Source organism: Pleuronectes platessa, chromosome 13 (assembly GCF_947347685.1).
Source record: "Pleuronectes platessa chromosome 13, fPlePla1.1, whole genome shotgun sequence".
Lineage (NCBI taxonomy): Eukaryota > Metazoa > Chordata > Actinopteri > Pleuronectiformes > Pleuronectidae > Pleuronectes > Pleuronectes platessa.
Window position 1 is genome coordinate 25,780,018 of NC_070638.1, and position 24,139 is coordinate 25,804,156.

Below are 24,139 nucleotides of genomic sequence, written 5' to 3' on the forward strand. Positions count from 1 at the left end.
TGTTATAGTAGGGGGACATGTTACAGGTTACGGTTTACATGTGCTATACACACACAAATAAAAACTGGAATGCAAATGAGGCATTTGAGCCTCTTCAGGAGCAGGGGTTTCTTAGAATGTTAATGGAGAAAATAATCTGAGAAGCGACATTATTGTAATGCTTTGACCATTGCACTACTACCCAGAAAATTTCTAGACATGTCCTAGAGGAGCTGTATATGAGAAAAAAAATGTCCAAATCAGTCAGAGATTACATTTAACAGACCCTGCCTGTAGAAGGACGCTGTAATTTCCAGTTAAACTGTTGTGTGAACTGAGATGGTTGTTGTCTGGTGATGAACCATCCTAGTACAAACACTCTGGTTTATTAGCCAATATGTGTGTGGTAGGATTTACACTGTATAATATTTACCTTTTCAATGTAGAGCCTCTTCTAATCATTTTTTAAATATATTTAGATTAAATTTGATAGATTTCAGGCCCCGTTCTATCGTTCTAACTCACTGTATTATCATCATCAGCAGTGTATTTTCTTTGACATCACTGCTACGGCCACCAAACAACCTGTCTTTCTTCACCTCCAACTTTAAAAAAAACCTTGATGTCGTTGTCAGACAGTTTCACTTCTTCTTCTCATAGCTTGATGTCATGATTCACCATAGAAAACCATTGGTCAGCATGCTAATTTAATATTTATGATGTGCTTTGCATTGACCATTTATGGTTAAATGTGGGCGTGCAGAGGGCAGACTTTGAGGCAGATTCACATGGGTACATCTTCAGGTAGATGTGACTAATAAAGGGAACATTGCCTTGAGGTGTGATTGCGCCAGTTTTATAAATCTGAAACTTTTTTGCATATGCCATTTGCGCACATACAATTTTAGTATGAATCCTATGTACGTATAAATGAGGCCCCAGATGTGTGGACATTGTCTAGAATTCATATGAGAAAATGGCCTTGGATGGTTGGTCCACTTGAGCTCCTTGTAAAATATATCAACTAGGACCGCACCTATCGATTCGTTTTTTTTATCGATTATTGTAACACTTATTTTTTCGATTAATACACACTGAACTGAAGTGCGAAAATGTGAAGTGTACTCTTAATAAATTAAATATTATTTTCTCATTTCAAGTACATTGTATTAAGGGCTGCAATTAACAACTAATCTGATAGTCGATTAATGATCAATTATTGAAACGATTAATCGACTAATCGGATTATGAATGACACAAATTCTCAATTGCTCTTATTTAGCCAACAGCTTAACTTAGCTTGACGTTGTTCGAGGCATGTGATGACTGAAAATAAAGACAATAAAGATCGATACTTCATTCAAAAATGTCTTTTAATAAACTTTGCTGCATATTAGGGTACTGTTGACACAAAAACAAAGAAAAATCTAGTTTTTTTCCATTTTAAACCAAGGACAGGCAAAGCACTTATATAAAAAATAATATTTAAATTCAAATACCCCTTTTTCCTGTGAACCAAGTACAGGCCAAGTGCTGATAGTAAAAAATCTATTAAAAATCAATTATCCATTTTTTACACAAAAGGACAGGAAAAGTATCCGCAAAAAAAACATCAACAAACGAAACTACAGTCTTATTCGGACTGCAAAATTGTGATTAAAAAATACATTTAGATAGATAGATAGATGGATACTTTATTAATCCCGTGAGAAATTCAGAATTGTCAGGCAATCGGATAACATTACGCTTTTAAACTCGTACACACCATATTTGTAATGGATTCTAGAATCCTGCTCACAGGTATATACGTTTATATATAACATCTTACCGAGGCGATCCATGGAGAGCAGGTCCGCCGTACAAGTATTGCAGGTAGTTTTTTTCGGGCTATGTTAAGAGTGAAGTTCTCCCATAATTTTGACTTTCTAGTACGCAATGCTGTTGCAACGGACACCGCCATTGGTCCATGTTATGTTGATATTGCACATGCGCGACTTTCAGAGATAGGAAGGGAGCGAGATGGCTCACTCCTCAGCTACTTAATCAGCACCTCTGGTAAAACGACGTTTATAAAAACTATGACGTAACCCACGAATCATTGACGAGTAAATTCGTCGGCGGCTATTGATGTCAACAACGTTGATTAATCCTTAATTGTATTATGCATTAGTTGTGCTTTTGAGAATGAAAATAATGTTAAAAAAAGAAAAAAGGAACCTGGATGTTCGAGTGAGAGCCTCCAGAGTTTCTGCAGACTTTCACTGTCAGGCCTCCATAGTATAAAGTCACTTCTGTATAAAGTGCAGGAACTATGGAAAAGTCGAAGTGAGAACACAGCGGTCCTCCTTTGTATGGTTCACCTTGAGAAAACAAGCAATGGATTTATCCTTAAAATATCAAAGCTACATGCCCAAAGCTACCAGCATGCCTGTCTGTGTCCGCACAGACAAGGCTACATAATCAAGTCCTGCAGCTCTGAAAGAACAGTCCGCACAGGCATTGTCATATCTTGCATTTCACTTGTAATATATGCACTTAAACACATCCAAAGTGGTTTTTGTTTGCCTTGAGCTTTGCCAAAAAATGGTGACCTGTACTAAATACTGTGCTTGATAGCAGCTTCCAGTGTAGACACAGACGAAGAAGTAAAACAGCTTCTGCACCTTCTGTATAGTCATAGTGTTCGGTGCGTTATATACTACCATACTCCCTTCTTCTTTTTGTATCAGTTATGGTATGACTCATTGGCTGAGTAATTAACAGCCTGGCCTTTGTCTCTCTAACCCTAAGTATATGTTCCATACAGAAGTCTACAGTCACATGCTGTCACTCAATATGACCATGTGATTCAAAGTCTTTTCCATTTAATTTTTCTGACTAATGAATAAATCCACCTGACTGTCTGGCTGGCTTTCATTTTGTTTCATTTCTTCTGATTGACTTTGGTTTATTTTCAGATTTGACTCAAAGTAGGGCTGCTGGATAATGGAAAAAATCATAATCACGATTATTTTGGACAATATCAAAATCACGATTATTGAAACGATTATTAATATGTGCCCTTATTCGGAAGTCTATGCTTTATTTTTTTAATCACTTCCGGTTCCGGTAAACACCGATGACGGCTTTGTGTTTTATTCCTCCTGAAACAAGGATATCGGTGCCCGGTTATTCAGAGAATAGCGGTGCGCGGCGAATCCGCTACATGGTGTGCTGCTGCCCTCCCTGCTTTTCCACTCGCGCCGTTTTTATCACCGCCGGTCACCACACACACAACTCGCCTTCTTCACTTTACTGCTTTTTCAGAGTGAGAGCTGGGCCGCTGAATGCTTTGGGAGAAGGACTGAATTGCGCATGCGCGTCTCTTTAAAAAAAAAAGCCAAATAAACGTTTCAGCTCGATTTATAGTAGTTTGGAGATCGTTTCACCCCATAATCGTAATCACGATTAAATTTCGATTAATCGAGCAGCCCTAACTCAAAGGTATAGTTAATAGCTGGAAATGTTAAATGTATTGGTGTATATTGTGCAGTGAAATATCAGTTTAATGGCCCATTCTCACAATTATGAAACGTTAAAATACACAGTGTAAAATAGCCACTAAATCCCAATGGCTGACTTTCTGTTGCACTAATCAAGTTAGTGGCAGGGACTTTTTTCTTCCCTCTGGCCATGATACACGTGTGTACCAAATTTTGTGAAGATCGGTTAACCCAGACAGAATTGCTGTGTTTCAGGGGGCGCTGTTGAGGTATTTTGCCACGCCCATTTCCAATTTCTCCAGAATATGTATATTATTACGATGCCTGATGAGCCTGCAAAGTTTGGTGAGTTTTTGAGTATGTTCAAGCCATAAAAACTTCAATAAGTTTGCCAGAATAATTCAACGAAAAGCGATAGGGACATCGCACTGTCGGTGCTCGGGCAACGATCGGTGCACATCTCAGTGAAAATCTCAAAATGATAGTGGCTCTAACGTCTTTAAATAGAATAAATGTACATAAAGCAGGGAACTAATTTAGGAGACGGTGGACTTTGAGACACAAGCAGATTTAAGAGATGTTGGCTATTATTGCATCACATGAACAGAAGGTTGTTAAATCAATCCCACTAACCAACTATCATTTCATTATATCCCTTCACCTTGTACTATGCTGTCCCTCATGATCTACATGTTTTCCTCTCTCTCTCTCTCTCTCTCTCTCTCTCTCTCTCTCTGTCTGGCTTCAATCTGAACTGACAAAGTTATTTTGAACACAGCAGCTTGATGCACAATTGCTTGCACAGCATTTGAAAAACAGGGTGCCTGCAATAATCCATTGAAGATTGCTGCAGTTTTTTGTAAAAATGTGACTGACGTTTACTAATGATGGGGAAAGAGTGCAGTTTTCAATTAAAGCTGAGGCAATGATAATTTAATTACACGGTTGTTTGTTTTGAATGTTAGTTGTACAGTATGTCTCATTTACTGTCTTTTGGAGTAGTAATACATTTAATTGGCTGACAACAACTTAGAGGAAAAAAATGCAACTATGCCATATACTATGAAGGGTACTATATGAATAGTCTGGTAACATAAGTCTTAATTCTGAGATTCTTAGATAATCTTTGTTTTCCATTTCACTGTTATGAAAGGCTCATAATTCTTTTAGGCTAATCCCTTGTCACCAGATAATGTGTCAGTGTTCCCTCGGCACAGTCTGTCTGCTGGTTGCCTGTTGAACCTGCATCACTGTGTCTGTAAGTCTGCGTTTAAGTTCCATCTTAGGCCTGTGTAAATGAGGCCTCACAAAATCTGTCAAAGTAGGTAACCAGCAAGAAACATCCAGACTCTCCTGACTATTTGGGCAATATTCAGGCATGAACAGCCAAAATACACACAGCACTTCACTACCCCACCAGGGAGGAAAACATACAGGACCACTGCTCCAGCCTATTGAAGGACTACAGCTCAGTTACTTGTTTAGCATTGAGACTCTGATCAATTTCTGGTTAATCTTTTCCTGCTTTATAAACATTCCACAATAACCCCAGTTCCCAGTCCCAAACAAAAGCCTCCATCACAGGACCCGATGTCCCAATAACACTTTTCCCTTCCTGATACGGAATATGATACCTGGACATTTTTGTTACTAGTGCAAAAATACAAACATATCTTAACAGTATGCTACTAACCCTGTGTGGATGTGATGTTTGCTATCATTGTTGTTTGACCTGGCACAGTTTAAACCCTTTGAACATCAAATACATACAGCGAATGAATGTCATGGCTTTTTTTATTATCTAATTAGAGAGTCAAAACTGAATAAGACAATATATATATATATAAACAAACAATATAAAACAACAGTGCCACTAAATGTTCTATGAAGCAGTAGGGTGGATATTCCAAAAAAGCTAGGACAAATTAAACCAGCCTTTATCATTTTAAATGGCAAACTATGTCCTTGTCTAACTACTGCAGCGCCATGATGGCGGAAAACACCTCTGCAAATGGTGGTGAAGTGAGAGCAAAGGGGGTGTTGCTGAAAAACAAAAAAAACACCAATTGACCAGTGGAAAGTACAGCCTATTACTGAGAGACAGACATGCCATAATGGTACTAATGATAATAATCACGATGGCATGAGCTGAGACACAAATAAAAGAGCAGAATAAGGCCAAAAAGGGATAATGAGATTACTGTAGTCTGACTGTGGTGGCTGTTTGTGTGCTGGTAGGAAAGGGGGAGGGAGGGCCGAGGGAGGCAGGGAATTGCTGGGACACTCCAATTTAGTTAATTTGGTGTCTTGTTTAAAAGCAGCCAGTCTGAAACGCAGTGAATCACGGAGTGTGCACAGCCTGACTCAAATCCGCCTGCCTGGTCTGTTGTTTGGTTGTTCTTGGCGTGAAAGTGGGTGCATGTTAGTGGTTGGACACACAGTTTCTCTGTGTCCACCGTTCAATTAGTGTTTATCAGACTCTAGACTCTCTACCAGCAACAGTCTGAAATCAAAAAGTTTACAGGATTCTGTAAAGGCATCTTAATTGCTTAAACAGCACTTATACCTTTTGCCATACCACTGGAGTACATACAGTGCCTTGCATAAGTATTCACCCCCCTTGGACTTTTTCCCATTATGTACTGTTACTAACTGGAATTCAAATAGACTTAAATAAACTTTTTCCCGTTTGATCAACAAAACATGCATAGTACTTTGGAGGTGCAAAATAAATTTTATTGTGACACAAACAATAATGAGAACAAAAAAGTTGACATCTGTTGGGTGCATAAGTATTCACCCCCCTGTGTCAATACTTGGTAGAACCCCCTTTCGCTGCAATTACAGCTGCAAGTCTTTTTGGGTATGTCTCTACAAGCTTTGCACATCTAGAGATGGAAAGGTTTGTCCATTCTTCTTGGCAAAAAAGATGAAGCTCAGTCAGATTGGATGGAGACCGTCTGTGAACCGCAATCTTCAAGTCTTGCCATAGATTCTCTATTGGATTGAGGTCTGGGCTTTGACTGGGCCATTTTAAGACATTAACATTCTTTAATCCAAACCATTCCTTTGTAGCTCTGGCTGTATGTTTAGGGTCATTGTCCTGCTGGAAGATGAACCTCCGCCCCATTCTCAAGTCTTTTGCAGACTGCATCAGATTTTCTTCAAGGATTTCCCTGTATTTGGCTCCATCCATCTTTCCCTGTATTCTGACCAGTTTCCCTGTACCTGCTGAAGAGAAGCATCCCCACAGCATGATGCTACCACCACCATGTTTCACTGTTGGGATGGTGTGCTCAGGGTGATGGGCAGTGTTGGGTTTTCGCCACACATAGCGTTTTGCATTGAGGCCAAAAAGTTCAATTTTGGTCTCATCTGACCAGAGCACCTTCTTCCACATGTTTGCTGGGTCTCCCACATGGCTTCTGGCAAACTCCAAACGGGATTTTTTATGGATCCCTTTCAACAATGGCTTTCTTCTTGCCACTCTTCCATAAAGGCCAGATTTGTGGAGTAGACGACTAATAGTTGTCCTGTGGACAGATTCTCCCACCTAAGCTGTGGATCTCTGCAACTCCTCCAGAGTAACCATGGGCCTCCTGGTTGCTTCTCCGATTAATTTTCTCCTTGTCCGACTCTTCAGTTTGGGTGGACGGCCCCCTCTTGGTAGGTTTGCGGTTGTGCCATATTCTTTCCATTTTCTTATGATGGATTTTATGGTGCTCAGAGAGATGTTCAAAGCTCTGGATATTTTTTTTATAACCTAACCCTGCTTCATATTTCTCCACAACTTTATCCCTGACCTGTTTGGTGAGCTCCTTGGTCTTCATGATGCTGTTTGTTCAGTAATGATCTCCAACAAACTCTGAGTCCGTCACAGAACAGGTGTATTTATACTGAGATTAAATTGCAGACAGGTGGACCCTATTTACTAATTATGTGACTTGCAAATGTGACTTGTGAATGCAATTGGTCGCACCAGATCTTTGTTAGGGGTTTCACAGTAAAGGGGGTGAATACATATGCACTCAACACTTTTCAGATTTTTATTTGTAAATAATTGTGAAATCCATGTAATATTTCCCCCCACTTCCAAATGATACACTGTTTTGTGTTGGTCCATTACATAAACTCACGATGAAATAAATTTTAATCTGTGGTTATACCATGACAAAATGTAGAAAAGTCCAAAGGGGGTGAATACTTATGCAAGGCACTGTATAAGTATGGGGAGTAAATATAACTTTATTATCTAAAATCTTAAATATTGAAATTTGGATCTGATCAGGGCGGGACTATGATCGTGTGATACAGTTTTGAGGCTGATTGAACAATGCACAGAGGAGTTATTATAAATCCCTATTTTTTGGCAAATCATCACAATACAATGCCACACCACGTTAACAAGTTTTGACACTCATTGAATCTAAAGTTGATCTGAGGGAAGCTCTAGGCGGAGTTTGTTCAAATACAACAAGTATAAACGGTCAAAAATTGCAACTATACACAATGCTCCTTGAGACGTTTTTGTTAGTCTAGTCATGATGCTCTTGTGTACCGATTTCCGTGAAGATCAAGGAAAAGCAAACTCAGGGGGATCAGGTCACATTTTAAGGCCCCGTTAGCCGGGGCAGTCTGAGAGGACAGTTGATGGAAATGGTAAGTTTCAGCTGTGTTTACAAACGGAAGCATGTTGTGGAGCAGTGAAATTTGGCCCCTTTCTGTACACGTCAAGAATATTGGAAAGCTGTGACTGGTTGGGATGTAGAGAGAAGTCTCCACGTATCTGATAAAATGCCTATCTCAAATGACAAAAACTATTATGTTGTCTTGATCCCAGCATTAGAAGTCCTAATTACAATGTTTGACAGCCTGCTAGTGTTTATTGTGTGACTCTGACTACCTGTTAAAAATAGTTGCCCTGTTTGGTGTCCTACCTTTTGGGAACTCACTACCATCTTACTTCTGTGAACTTGTGGCCTTTCTCTCACTTTTAGCGAGGCGTGTTATCTTGCTACATTGGAAGAACTCTCACCCTCCTTCCCGCTCTCAATGGCTTAGAGATGCCCTTCATTTTATGACACTAGAAAAAATTAAGTACTCTTGGTGTGGCACCTCTTCTAAGTTCTGTAATGTCTGGGAACCCTTCTTAGATCACGTCAGGTCTATCCAACTAGATATTGCCACCATTTATTGATACGCCCCAACAATGCACCAGTGCCCCGTTTTATCTAGCCTTATTGGTAGCACATATTAGCAGCATGCAGCATTTTTTTTGTATTATTATTTATGTATATGTTTTTGTTTCCTTATTTATAATCTTTACATTGCTCAATTAATGCAAGTGGATGTGCTTGTGTGTGTGTGAGTGGATGTGTGTGAGTGGATGTGAGAGAATTGAAGGTCAGAGAAGGTGGGATAGTAAGAATGAGCATAAGCACATGTGTATACAATACTATCTGCCACTGCAAGCATTTAACAGGCAGTTGTTGTTGTGTTTTGTTTGCTTTCGTAATTTTTCTTTTCTTCTCTGTTTGTGTATCAAATTGCTTTAGTTGTATATTTGTTTGGGGAAGAGGAGGGGGGTGGGGGGTGCTGTAATGTGTATCCTCACCATTTGGCTGTCTGATATGTTATCCTCTCATTTCTTATCTGTGAGGACTATTGTACATTAAGTCTTGTTTTGAAATTTCTACAAATAAATCATATATAAAAAAAATTTAAATAATGATTACAACCCTCTTTCGTCTCAGATCTTCATCATCATTTTTTAGATGTTGTTATATGGCTTTATTCATATGGGCTTTTTCAGATAGCTTTAGATTATTTGTGTGTGTGTTCCACAACAAAAAAGTCAGGCGTTAACAGAAGCAGCAATGGATAATCTTGAAGCAGGAGAACTGCTGCTGTGTCTCTTCTCCACCTGCTGGTCAGACCAGGACGTTTCAGGGCTTTGCTGTATGAAGTGTGATAAAATAAGAAGAAGACACACATAAACAGGACTAAACACAGTCCCCTGTTTATTTATCATCTAAAATCAAGTCCATTAAAGTCTTGTCATGAATCTAACGACTCTTATCTTCTCACAGTCACAGATGAAGATACCGTTAAGAGATACTACGCCAAGTTTGAGGAGAAGTTCTTTCAGACATGTGAAAAGGAACTGGCCAAGATCAACACCTTCTACTCTGGTAATGACTGCAACTGATTAGCTTTGGGATATGGTAGAACTGGAGTTGGACAGCATGAATATGCAATTGAAAAATATGCAAAAATATTGTAATCCAGGAAGGAAAGTTTCTAACATCTTTAAGAATCCAGAGCAAACGGATGAACTACCCAACATTAGTGGGGCATTTAAAAAAAAGTTCTGTTATTTTAACTGTGTTAAATTGATATCATCCTTTCTGTCTTTTAAATCGTTTTCCATTACTCTATCTACAGAAAAGCTAGCTGAGGCTCAGCGGCGTTTCGCCACACTTCAGAATGAGCTGCAGTCTTCACTGGATGCCCAGAGAGAGAGCGCAGTTAACAGTAGTGGACTGAGGAGGAGGAAGACGGTGTTCGCCCTGTCCCAGCAGGAACGATGTAAACACAGAAACATCAAGGATCTGCAGCTGGCTTTCTCCGAGTTCTACCTGAGCCTCATACTACTGCAGAACTATCAGGTACATACGCATGTGCACGCGCACACACCCACCCACACACTCACACACAGACACACATCATCTCTACACACATAAATAACCAAACACAAGGGACACATTTTTACTGCTTTGTTTCAATTTTCCAAGGGTCAATGAAAGCAAAAACTGCGTTTCTGTTCATAAACGTATACATACAACATAATAATCATTAATATTTAAATAACTCAATTAGTACAGACAGGTTGACACATAGTTAATATTATTTATTCTTCATAATTATGGTTTGAGATGCACCAGTTATGGTATTTTAGGGCCAATCATTTGTTTTGGTCCTTTCCTCATTGCTAAAACAGGTGTTACCATAACTCAAGAGAAAATATCAACTTCTTATTTTCAACTCTTTACTCAGTTTGTCAATTAAAATAAACCAATTGGTCATTTAATCCGCTTTTTGTTATTAAAATAAATATGTGTAATGTAAGGGGTGTGATTGTCATTGAGGACTAGCACCATCATCCACTGCTCACCCCTGCCTATCACCATAATACAGACGTGGACAAAATTGTTGGTACCCTTCCATTAGAGAAAGAAAAACCCACAATGGTCACTGAAATGACTTGAAACTGACAAAAGTAATAATAGATACAAATTTAGTGAAAATGAGCAAATGAAAATCATACATTGCTTATGAATTGTAGCTCAACATTATCATTTAAAAAAAAAAAAAACTAATGAAAATGGCCTGGACAAAAATTATGGTACCCCTAGAAAAGATTAAAAATTATTTGACCATAGGGGCATGTCTAAGGTGTGTCCTCAGCACAGGTGTCTTCAAACTTGTTATCAGTCAGTCTGCCTATTTAAAGGGTGAAAAGTAGTCACTGTGCTGTTTGGAATCATGGTTTGTACCACACTGAACATGGACCAAAGAAAGCTAAGGAGAGAGTTGTCTCAGGAGATTAGAAAGAAAAGAATAGACATGCATGTTAAAGGTAAAGGCTATAAGACCATCTCCAAGCAGCTTGATGTTCATGTGACTACAGTTGCACATATTATTCAGAAGTTTAAGGTCCAGGGTACTGTAGCCAACCTCCCTAGACGTGGCCGCATGAGGAAATTGATGACAAAATGAAGAGACAAATAATAGGAATGGTAACCAAAGAGCCCAGAGCAACTTCCAAAGAGATTAGAGGTGAACTCCAAGGTCAAGGTCCATCAGTGTCAGATCGCACCAGCCGTCGCTGTTTGAGCCAAAGTGGACTTCATGGAAGCAGACCGAGGAGGACACCACTGTTGAAAGCAAATGATAATAAAACGAGACTGGAATTTGCCAAAATGCATATTGACAAGCCACAAAGCTTCTGGGAGAATGTCCTTTGGACAGATGAGACAAAACTGGAGCTTTTTGGCAAGTAACATCAGCTCTATGTTCACAGATGCAAAAATGAAGCATACAAAGAAAAGAACACTGTACCTGCTGTGAAACATGGAGGAGGCTCGGTTATGTTCTGGGGCTGCTTTGCTGGATCTGGCACAGGGTGTCATGAATCTGTGCAGGGTACAATGAAATCTCAAGACTATTAAGGCATTTTGGAGCTAAATGTGCTGCCCAGTGTCAGAAAGCTTCATCTCAGTCACAGGTCATGGGTCCTCCAACAGGATAATGACCCAAAACACATAGCTAAAAATACCCAAGAATGACGAAGAGCAAAACATTGGACTATTCTGAAGTGGCCTTCGTTTGTTATTCATGCTTCTCCAAGCGTTGCGCCTGTTGCAAAGCAATTCACCGCCAGGACACTAGGCGGAGTCAGTAACATCTTTTGTTGAAAACGACTTTAGAGACGCCTTCTTTGTGTGTGGCAGTCGTCGTTGACTGTTTATTTACATCGCCACTGCTGCTCCTCATAGCCTTTTTCTGGCTGACAAATCCGCCAGTCAGAGACGGGTTATACAAGTGGTCATACCTTCGGATCTCTTCTGCAAAACGCTCTTCTAGGGCTGCTCGATTAATCGAAATTTAATCGTGATTTCGATTATTGGGTCAAACGATCTCCAAACTACTCTAATCGAGTTGAAACGATTATTTGGCATTTTTTTCGAAAGCGCCGCGCGGATGCTAAATTCAGTCCTTCTCCCAAAGCATTCAGTGGCCCAGCTGACTGGCACTCACTCTCAAGCAGCCGTAAAGTGAAGAGGGCGAGTTGTGTTTGTGGTGACCGGCGGTGAAAAAAACAGCACGAGTGGAAAAGCAGAGAGGGCAGCCCCGTCTGATCAACAAAAAGGGTTGAGAAGGTTCGAGCAGCAGCACACCATGTAGCGGCCGCGCCGCGCACCGCTATTCTCAAGCGCGCTCCCACCTGGCTGTTCAGACCGGTCAGACCGGATTTCTCCGCGCCGGTCAGCCGGTCAGAGAGTGTTGCCATCATTAAGGGTTTGGATAACCGGGCACCGATATCCTGGTTTCACGGAGGAATAAGACACACAGCTGTCATGGGTGTTTACCTGAACCGTAAATGATTCACTTTATTGCGCACGCTCCAGTCATTTAAAGAATAAAGCATAGACTTCAGAATAAGGGCACATATTAATAATCGTTTGAATATCGTGATTTCGATATTGTCCAAAATAATCGTGATCATGATTTTTTCCATAATTGAGCAGCCCTAGGCTCTTCTATTTGGTACATATTCTTTCTGATAAATCTTCCATGGTTTCTGCCGGTATTATGGGGCATGAAACTGGAAATGCGACTCCGGAAAGGATGTAGTTAGCAGACCAATCACAGCCTTGCGGGCTGCGTGAGGCTTGCAGAGCTTTACATTATAGTTAGACAATTTGGTCGACGCACGCAAGCACATAAGAAGGGGTACGTAAGCACGTAAGGGGCCCGCAAGGGCTCTTGCGCTTGCGGGCCCCTGAAAACGCAGAAGCATGCGCCAGCCTTTAGGGTACCATCAATTTTGTCCCTGTGTGTATATGCCAGGGATTAGCTGGTGAACGTAATGAAGCATTCAGCAGGGACGTTGTGGAGACCAAACCAGACCAAATAACTACAACTTCTAATGTTGCTCTGCAGCTGCTGGATGTGTGAATACACTGCTATGAGCTAAAATGTTCACCATATTAACTTTATAATGTAGTTGTTCACAGCTTGTTCTCACTCAGTCAAAGGCAATTTAAACTGTTTTAAGTAATGAAAGGAGGTTGTGCTTACATGTGTAAATGAAACCGCTTTTAACCCCACTGTTCAGTCAGTGAAGAACAAGCATATAATTCACATCCAGTCTTCATTTCATCTTCTTACAAATCACAGCTGGACCATATGCAGAGCTCTTACTCCTCTTTAGCTCATTTCACATCTTTCATCAAGTGTTTCATTAGCTCGTATTGATTGTTCTCTTCTTTTTTTCTTTTAACGCTGTTCTGTCTCTCCCTCTGTGTCTCTACAGAACCTGAACTTCACAGGTTTCAGGAAGATCCTAAAGAAGCATGATAAGATTTTGGAGACTTCGAGGGGGGCCGACTGGAGGGTGGCCCACGTTGAAGTGGCTCCGTTTTACACATGCAAGAAAATCACACAGCTCATCTCTGAAACTGAGGTACACACACGATTGTTTATATGTAGAGTTTAATACAAAAATCTGAGTAAAGAATTTTGTTGAGTGTACAGAGCACCTAGAGAATGACTTAAACTGAAGCACAACACAGAACAGGAATGCATCAACAGCATATCTAAGAGCAAACAGATTTGAGCAGGAGCGGAGAGAATCTGCCCATGATCAGGGGTTGTTTGAGAGAGAGGACAAGGGTATGAGGGAAATCATTAAAAAATCTGAACAAAGAACACTCAAAATAAAAGAGCACACTCTTGAATAAAGTAAATAATGCCAGAGTTTGCACTTTTTCGGTTCATCCGTCACATTTTCATGAACGAGGGGGCCTTGAGGGAATTTCATCAGTGTTGACAGAAACGTTTATTTGGTCTTGAGGATGAAATGTTTACAGTGTGGTGGTCAAAGGTCACTATGACCACGAAATATGTTTCTGATCATTATTTAACAAATCATAGAAATGAAGGGAGCAGCTGTTTACTGACACTTGGCTTGTTGCTGTTGATTCAGAAATATAATTGTCTTCGACATTTGTAGCCCAGGTGAGTAGCTGTCATCAAGATTTGACAGGGAAAGATACATTTTCAGACTCTTTGTGTGACCACTCAGCAAACATAGGCTCAAAGCTCACTGACTAAGGGTCTGAACATAAAGCTGACTGATGCTATAAAGCAAGAAGAGTCTTCTAGACTGAAATCTCAAAGTTAATGTGGAAACCTATAACACATAGAGATGCAGCTGAGAGAAGCTGCAGGTCTGCTAGACCAAAAGAAAATCCCTCATATGACTTCAGAGGAGTTGACACTTCAGAAATAACACAGAATTAATGTCCTTATAATAGAGTCTTATGTCCCATGAGGAAACCTCATATGTGACTTAATCACAGAAGTCAACTGACTGACTGCAGGACAATTACATGTATGTCCTACAGTCAGTCCAGAAAGTCAGTGTGAAAATGCAGATCCACAGGACATTGACCCATAGCTGAAGCTAGAACTCCACCATGCACATATTCAATAAGCAAGCTGAAACTTCCGAAAGGACCCTCACAGTACCGTGAATTAACATTTTTGCTGCAATGTTTGGTATCATCTCTTTTCACAACAAAAACATCAAGTATAGAATTTCTCCAGGTGCGCATACATGTCATCTTGCTCATATTCACGTTTATACATATACCTGATTGCTGCAGCAGGTTGTATGAGATCTACAGTGTTACGATTCTGAAAGAAGTTGGTATGATCATAGAGGAACAGGACAAATCTCTGTTTCTCAGGCACTGGTCACAACAGAGTTGGAAGGTGGTGACAGGCAGAAGGCCATGAAGAGGCTGAGGGTACCTCCCCTGGGAGCTGCACAGGTCAGATGCAAGCACACACATACACTTTTTAATTTGTCACTGTACTGCCTCTGTGAATGAATAGAGAGCCAATGACTGCTAACCCATGCTCCAAAAGTAATTTATTGCATCGTCTGCCTATCTGTTTCTGTCAATATGTAACACATTTTTAAACAATAAAAACTAAATAATACGGTATGGATATGAACAGCCACACCACAAAATGATTACATTCTCAGTGTATTAATAATTTGCTGGACTGCATCCCCCTTACAGTTGTCAAGTTATAATAATGTCATCATTATGTCAATCAGTAACATTCACCAATGCTTAAAAGCTCAAACTTTTACTACTTATACATATTCAATAAGCAATAAGTGCTTCCCTGTTAAAATGTATAAGAGTGTAACATCTCTCTCTCCAGTCTGATAAGAAGTCTTTTGAACATGATCACAAAGATGAGATATGGAGAAAGTCGAAGCGCAAAATGTCACTCTATATTTATATCGATTACAAAATTATACTCCCAGTGTATTGCTACCTCCCTTAACCTCTGCTTCTCTGATCAGTTCATAGAACAGATGCTTAAAATTGAATGAGGTTCACTTCAACTCTACATTACTGCCAAAGCAAATTACATGTTATTAAATATATATGCAAAGATACCGTTTTTGAAGACATAATGAAATAACAGAAAACTGCAGTAGTGCTTCTGCAGAGATACAAGAAGATAACATAATATAATGTCCCCATACATATTAAGGTGGATGGGTGCGGGAGTTGGTGGGTGGATGTTGTAGCTATTGTTATGGACATTTTCTGGAAGCTGGTCAAAGGACAACTCAGGAAGGGGCTGATGTCTTATGCAGAAGGTTTTAATGTAGACTTGAGAGGACAAGGAGACCAGGAGGAAACAAATAACAGAAAAACAGGAACAATATACAAACGCTAACAGAGTAACATGAGCTATTGTCACAACCAAGTCTGAAGATGTCTCTCACAGCTTCCCCATATATCTTCCCCATTCCAAAAGCACATCCATGTCAACATGTACGTGTTCGCATCCTATTGGATTGTTAAGCCTAAAGTATGCATTCCTAAATCGCATTGTGTCCTTACGTCTTGCCACTGGTGAAATACGCAAATGAGTTCAAGTTGGTGAGAGTTGGTACCTCTCTGTCTGGTGCATCTGAGTTAGATTTGAATGTCCCTTAGCCAGCAGCCTAGACAGGCACTATAATTGTAATGGTGTACCGTTATGATGTAATCTACACTATAAGCATAATATATAATGGCATATACAGTAATGTGTGAGGATGTTCAAAAACTCCTCAACAGCTACCTGTGTATAGAAAATGCTCAGGGGACCAGTTATGTGAGATATCCGCACACTGGTTTACAGTTCAGAATATTTATAATACCTATATAGATCATATTAAATATATATACAATACCAGTCAAAAGTTTGGACACACCTTCTCATTCAATGGTTCTTTATTTTTCTTTCTTTCTAAATTGCAGATTAATATATAAGACATCAAAACTATGAAGGAACTAATATGGAATTATGTTAAGTGTTAAACAGCCAGAATATGGTTTATATTTTAGATTCTTAAAGTAGCCACCTTTTGCTTTGATGACAGCTTTGCACACTCTTGGCCTTCTTTCAATCAGCTTCATGTGGTAGTAACCTGGAAGGGTTTTCAATTAACAGGTTTGCCTTGTCAAGAGTTAATTTGTAGAATCTCTTGCCTTCCTAATGTGTTTGAAATCATCAGTTGTGTTGTGCAGAGGCAGGGTTGGTGCACAGTTCTATACAGTGAATAGGCCTATTCGACTACAGTTCTTATCCATATCATGGCAAGAACCAGACCATCATTACTTTTATACGATAACCATCCAACGCTATGATGAATCTATCGCTCATGAGGATCGCCCCAGGAAAGGAAGACCAATAATTACCCCTGCTGCTGACCATAAATTCATTAGAGTTACCAGCCTCAGAAACCGCAGATTAACAGCACCTCAGATTAGAGGCAACATAAATGCTTCGCAGAGTACCAGACACATCTCAACATCAGCTGTCCAGGGGAGACTGCGTGAATCAGGCCATCATGATTGAATTCCTGCAAAGAAGCCACGACTGAGGAAGAACAACAAGAAGAAGACATTTGCTTGGGCCAAGAAACACAAGGAATGGACGTTAACCCAGTTGAAATCTTTACTTTGGTCTGATGAGTCCAAATTTGATATTTTTTGTTCCAACCGCCATGCCTTGGACGGACGCAGTAAAGGTGATTGGATGGTCTCTACATGTGTGGTTCCCAGCGTGAAGCATGGAGGAGGAGGTGTGATAGTTTGGGGGGGGCTTTGCTGGTGATATATTCAAAATTTAAGGCATACTTTAACCAGCATGGCTTCCAGAGCATTCTGCAGCGACATGCCATCCCATCTGGTTTGCGCTTAGTGGGACCAGCATTTGTATTTAAACAGGACAATGACCCCAAACACACCTCCAGGCAATGTAAGGGCTATTTGACCAAGAAGGAGATTGATGGAGTGCTGCGTCAGATGACCTGGCCTCCATAACCACCTGACCTAAACCCAAATGAGATGGTCGGGATGAGTTGGACCACAAAGTGAAGGCAAAGCAGGCAACAAGTGCTCAGCACCTCTGGGAACACTTCAAGACTGTTGGAAAACCATTCCTGGGGTCGGATTTATAACCGTTGCGTATTATTATTTTTTTAATAACGAGCGTACGCCACTTCTCTCGCCAAAGTTGGGATTTATTAAAACGAACTTGACGGGAAAATGTGTGCATTTTTCCCGGGGGTCGGATTTATAACCGTTATGTACGCACAAAGCGGGGCCTGAAACGTGCGTATGCCACTTTTCACGCAAACGTTGGGATTTATAAAAACAAACTTGATGGGAGAATTTGCGTATTTCCACGCAAACTCTGACCCATGCGTACAAACGTTTTGGAGACGGGAAAGTGGCGACGCAGACGTAAGGTGGTGAACTGAAGCCAGATTATTGATCCAATCCATCATTTACATTAAAACCAACTGCTCAGTTTGGCTCGCGCGACATATCTGTTCCACACGAGCCTTTTAATTAAAAAATATATGAAACAACTGAGAGCAAATTACGTTCAGATTAGATTTAAGCGCGGAGTTACGGAGCTGAGTCATTAACAGGTTTAATAATATCTTCTAACACTCTGCGTTTATCAATAATTCAGTGCAGGCAACGTGACTGAGCCATCAGGCGCACAGAGCGACCCAGCGCACATAGAGCGCAGAAGAGATCACTTACAAGAAATGAAGAAACTTTCCAGTTAATATCCCAGAGAGGAGGTGAGGATCCACTGATGTGAGGGAATCGGTCCGATGCTCTAAATGGATAAATACTGCAGTGACACCGGTGTGGGGTTCTGCTCGATGTGTGCATGCGAATGGAAGGATGAGGAGGAAGCGAGGTATCAGTGTATTTTCTTTATTAGTGACATCACTGCTGTCCCATAAAGTCGCTCTTCACCTCACTAACAGATTTCTCGATATCAGTGTCAGAAAGTTTCACTTCCTCTTCACATCGCTTGATGCCGTGCCTCCGTCAGGACTCAGGACGGTGGAAACCCACTGGTCAGCTTCATAATTTAATATTCGTGACGTGCTTTGCATTGACCATTTATAGTTGAAATTGGGCGTGTGGAGGGCGGATTTGGAGTTCAGCTTTGCGTGCGCACGGCTTTATAAATCGGAATGAGCTTTGGCGTATGCCATTTCCGGCTTTTGTGCGTACGCAAACTTTTAGTAAGAATCCTACGCACTCTTTTATAAATCTGACCCCAGGTGACTACCTAAATAAGCTGGTTGAAAGATTGCCAAGAGTGTGCAAAGATGTCATCTTTGCAAAAGGTGGATACTTTGAAGAATCTAAAATATAAAACATATTTTGGTTTGTTGAGCCATTTTTTGATTACCACATAATTCCATATGTGTTCCTTCATAGTTTTGATGTGTACAATATTAATCTGCAATGTAGAAAGAAAAAAAAAATAAAGAAAAGAAAAGAGAAGGTGTGTCCAGACTTTTGACTGGTACTATATATATATATATATATATATAAAATGTTTTAACAATTTAAGTGTTTTATGATATTGCTTGTGTTTCACTCTGTATCATCATATCATGATATCCTGCTAAGATGCTGCATGTGTCTCTACCTGCAGCCTGCACCTGCTTGGACCACGTTTAGAGTTGGACTTTATTGTGGAGTATTCCTTGTCTTAATGGTTACAGTGGTCATTACAGGTAGAACAAACACACGCACGCATACACACAGACCAAAGGATCTGTTATCTTTGTGATTTTAAAGGTCTGATACTTAAACATGTGGTTAGTGTAGGTCACAGCAGGGAAAAAAATGAATCAAAACAATGAGGATTTGTTGTTTTTTTCCTTTGTCTAACAAGAGTTGTAAAATTTTTCAGAAAGATTTAAACATGTTTTTATAGTTTAATTTTTCTATACTTCCAAATGTATGTAGGGCTGGATGAAATGAATAAAAAATCCTATCAGGATAATTTTTTCATATCAGTTGATATATATCCCGATATAAATAATGTAACCAGAAAATAACTTTTGTTCACATTCGTGTTTATGTACGATGTTCTTATGTACAATTTTTTCCCCTTACTTATATCATTTCATACAAACACTACACTGAAAAGGGGTATACAATGTACATTCTCAGCTTTTTCTTAATTTAATCATAATTTTTTTTTTTTTATTCTATTTCCTTTTTATATTTCTTTATTCTTTTGTGCTCCACATTCTGAAGGGCCCTCTGCTGTAACAACATAATTTCCCAAGTGTGTGGATTAATCAAGTTTGATCTTATCTTAACTTAAATCAGCGCCACTGCACATTGGCGCAATTCTCTGCTGGTCAACAAGTGACCCGCTCCTGTGATGTTTTCTAATCATCACACTTGAACTGATCTTTATAAAAACCTGTTGAATTCATATTTATGTTCCTCGATAAATGGGGCGTCGCTTCTTCTGCAACAATGAAGTTAGAACACCGCGATGCGTTGTAATCTGGGAGTTCTATCGATGCTATATCGAACAGTCTTAAATCTCTATCAAGAAAAAGTTATATCGCGATAATCATCAATTTCAACCGTTTTATCGCCCAGCCCTAAATGTATAAATTTGACACTGTGAATGTTAGTTTATATGACTTTGCTAGAATTATTGAATATCCCTTTTGGTCCACCTTTGTTTAGACACTTTATTACTATAGCAAAAAGTATTTGGAAAATATCTACTGCTGAAATATGTCTTTCATTTCATATGTCACTCATTAGGAGCTGTGATGATTCGTAGTCCTGATGTGTGGCCCATGGTCAGGATCTACAGAGGAGGTTTCCTCTTGATAGAATTTCTCTTCCTGTTAGGTATTCACACACATACACACACACACACAGAGTTGCTCCGATGTAAATTTTTGAGTTGAGCTGAGGACAAGGACATTTCTCAGTATTAAAAAACAAACCTAGTTGAACCTGAATATTTGTGTTCAGTTGCAAAATAATATCCACTGCCACGTTAATGTGACAGAAGTCAGTTAGGCAGATTGATGTATGCACATGTGTAGGCAAAACACAAAAACAACTTGAATGGTTCCTTGTCCGACTGTCTCTCTTCTCAATGATCAGACAGCACGCAATCTCCTCCACCAGTCTTACTGTTTACTGTCTTCATGTTCCAGGCATCAACACGTATGGGTGGAGGCAGGCAGGAGTCAACCATGTCCTCATATTTGAACTCAACCCCAGGAACAACCTGTCCCACCAACATCTGTTTGAGGTCTGAGTGCGCACACACACATGCACACATGCGCAAAGACACTCGTAACAAATTAAACAAATGGTTTAGAATATGTAGTAAGTTTCTTGGCTAAATTTTTTTTTTTTAAATAGTTCCTTAGCGGGTCTATCATTTAACACGCCACACACTGTGGCAACCTTTCTTGAGGTGGGGCCAGTTAACCAGCCAATGGCGTGCCTTTTGTAGCAGTAGTTGATTGGCTCCATTTCCCCTTGCAACTCTCAAAGGACAAGTGGTATGGATGTTGTTTGTTCATTTGTCACTCTGTTTCTCAGATTGCATTGATGAACATTGTGTGTGTGTGTGTGTGTGTGTGTGCGTGTGCGTGTGCGTGTGTGTGTAGATTGCAGGTCTGCTGGGTGTGCTGTGGTGCATTAGCCTGCTGTCCTGTCTCTTCAGCGACAGCATCCTGGTACCAATGCAGGCAAACCCTCTGGCTCTCTACGGCTTCTTCCTCCTCTTTCTCATCAACCCTCTCAAGACGTGCTACTACAAGTCAAGATTCTGGCTGCTCAAACTCCTGGTAACTACTCATTAAATAATCACACATACTTCATATTGTCCTTTGTATCAACACTTTTTTTTTTTAAGTGGTTGGCAATTTTAGTGATCTAACATCATTCTAATATTTACGGTAAAAACATCCCTACCTTTATCTAACTTGACTATTAAACAACTAGTAGGTCAGACATAAGATATAATTCATCTTCCCTTTCTTTTCCATATGAATTGGGGAGGTCAGGGGTGAATATCTGTGGAAAATACTTTAAACCAAAGAGAAGATGTCTGTTAAAGGCTTTCCTTATTTTTTCTTGCGCCTACAATATCTTTAAAGGGCCATAACTGTAGAACGATTTTAATGAACATTTCACGAATGATTAATCTGCCAATGTTTCATCTTTATTTTGCTCATTTTCTCAAAAAAAAAAAAAAATTGATTGAGAACATTGATTTGGACTAGGATTTGATTTTGGGACGCAAAGGTCAAGGTCTCAGTGACCACACATTCCTGTGAATATGATATTTAATGACGTTTCACCAGTCGGGAATTTCAATAATATCTGGCACCCTTCACCTGGATTCATAGATGAGCTGTATTATAATTTTTCAAATTTTGCACACATGGTTAGTCTTCTCTAGTCCTGATAACCACGCAAAGCCCTTTACACTACAGTTTTACATTCACCCATTCACACACATTCATACAGTGCCTGCATGTACAGCACTTTCTCTTTTAGAAAGGTCAAATTGGGGTTAGTATCGTACCCAGGGACACTTTGGCATATTTAATTGGACTCAGTGATTAAGTGATCAAATTTTATTAGTCAAATGTCAGGGTCACAGTGGCCTCAAAAAACCCTTTGGCATATTTCAAGACCGCCTTGAGAGAATTTCTTCAACTTTTAATCCTTTGTCACTTTTTTAAATGTAGAAATATGGAGACGAAACTGCACTGGTTGACAGACGCATACAACCACTGTGCGGTAATTCTAGTTCACCTCTGTATGGTGATGTAAATTTAATATTTTCACCCATCAGGCAATACTCAATAACCCATTATTACAAAGTCAAAACAAAACTGAAATCTCTTATTTACCACTGCTCTGATATACAAGTACTAATATTCAGTGCATCTTGCCCTGTAAGGTTATGGCTGGTTTCAGCCCTTCTGTCAGAATAATTGTTTACACTTTCCACTATGGTCGAAGGCACACTGAGACCTTGACTTCCACCTACTGTTTATACCATGCCAAATGGATATGTTGTGAAAACTCCTAGTTTAGTTTATTTTGTAAAGAATCTGATCTTTCTCATTTTGTTGACTCCTCCACAGTTTCGAGTGGTGACAGCTCCATTTCATCATGTTGGCTTCGCTGACTTTTGGCTGGCTGATCAGCTGAACTCTCTGGTAGTGGTTCTGATGGATCTGGAGTATATGATCTGTTTTTACAGTTTTGAACTGGACTGGACAAAACATGATGGACTAATCAGCAGAGGTGGGACTGTATAATAAATGCTACTGAAGGCTGTGAAGACTGATCTACACGTTATCATGACCACACTCCTTGCATGTCATTGTTTGCAGATAAAAGAGTGTGCAACTCCTACTCCTATGGTGTCCGTGCGGTTATCCAATGCCTTCCTGCTTGGTTCCGATTTGTCCAGTGTCTGCGACGTTACCGTGACACCAAACGGGCCTTCCCTCACTTGGTTAATGCGGGGAAATACTCAACGTCTTTCTTTGTCGTCATCTTTGCTGCCCTGTACAGTACACACAAAGGTAAAGCTGTTCTCAGTGTACAGATGACATAATGTACACACAGGGCACTCCAGACCTTTATATCAACTTTATTTATAATTATTTAGTATAATTTCCTACAATTTAGGAATGGTATTACGTTAACTTCCTTCCTGTTCTGTCTTAAATGGCCCATATTGTGTAAAATACATTTTCTGGGCTTTTACCATCCATAATGACTTGAAGGGGGTCAGTAGGTATCGTATTGAATCTCCAATTTGTAAACTCCGTACTGTAACTTGGGATGTTACTCGTATACATTGGCCAACTGTCCTGCTAAAACTTGAATAAACATGAGGATGGTGTAACTTACTGTTCAGAAACATCCTGGTGTAACCGACTGTAAATATGTGGCTGGTCTTCTATAGCGGTATCCAAACATAGCGTGACTTTCAGATGTGATTACCAGAGAGAGTGAATTCGCCAGAATGAGACCAGTGATAGGCCTGGCCAAGTGTCACTCAAAGTGCAGTCAGACAATCAGAGAAGGGCTCAAGAGGCAGGCAAAAACAGCCTGTTCTGTCTTCAGCTCCAGAGAAAGGCAAAAGAAAAGTCAGGAAATACACATTGCAGCAGTCTTCAACTTTAAACCACTGATATATCATCTTAGGGGTACCAATACCTCAAATTATATCCCAGAAAGGTGTAAAATATGAAGCCTTTAATAATTACTTGTTATTGTGCATTTTTATCAGTTTGAAAGCAGAGTCATGTCATAGTCCCCACTCTGAAAGTGAAATAAATAATAACAAAACAACAAGATTTTTACATTAAAAGCATTCTGTTGCATCTCAAAGAGCGCAGTGCCTCTGGGTGGTTCATGAGTTGATCAAAATAACATACAGCTGTTGTCCAGGTCACCAGACACCATCACTCTATT

The 24,139-nt window shown here is 39.9% G+C and overlaps 1 protein-coding gene across 1 annotated transcript in view; it reads left to right on the forward strand.

The window, feature by feature from the left end:
* LOC128455317 (xenotropic and polytropic retrovirus receptor 1 homolog) overlaps positions 1–24,139 on the forward strand; it is an 89,838-nt gene that overhangs the window by 51,771 nt on the left and 13,928 nt on the right. Inside the window, exons 3-12 of the mRNA XM_053439026.1 lie at positions 9,551–9,652; positions 9,906–10,129; positions 13,561–13,710; positions 14,999–15,082; positions 19,299–19,380; positions 20,438–20,527; positions 20,842–20,939; positions 21,304–21,483; positions 22,795–22,957; positions 23,047–23,241. Coding sequence (XP_053295001.1) covers positions 9,551–9,652; positions 9,906–10,129; positions 13,561–13,710; positions 14,999–15,082; positions 19,299–19,380; positions 20,438–20,527; positions 20,842–20,939; positions 21,304–21,483; positions 22,795–22,957; positions 23,047–23,241 — 1,368 coding nt within the window. The remainder of the gene's footprint in view (positions 1–9,550; positions 9,653–9,905; positions 10,130–13,560; positions 13,711–14,998; positions 15,083–19,298; positions 19,381–20,437; positions 20,528–20,841; positions 20,940–21,303; positions 21,484–22,794; positions 22,958–23,046; positions 23,242–24,139) is intronic.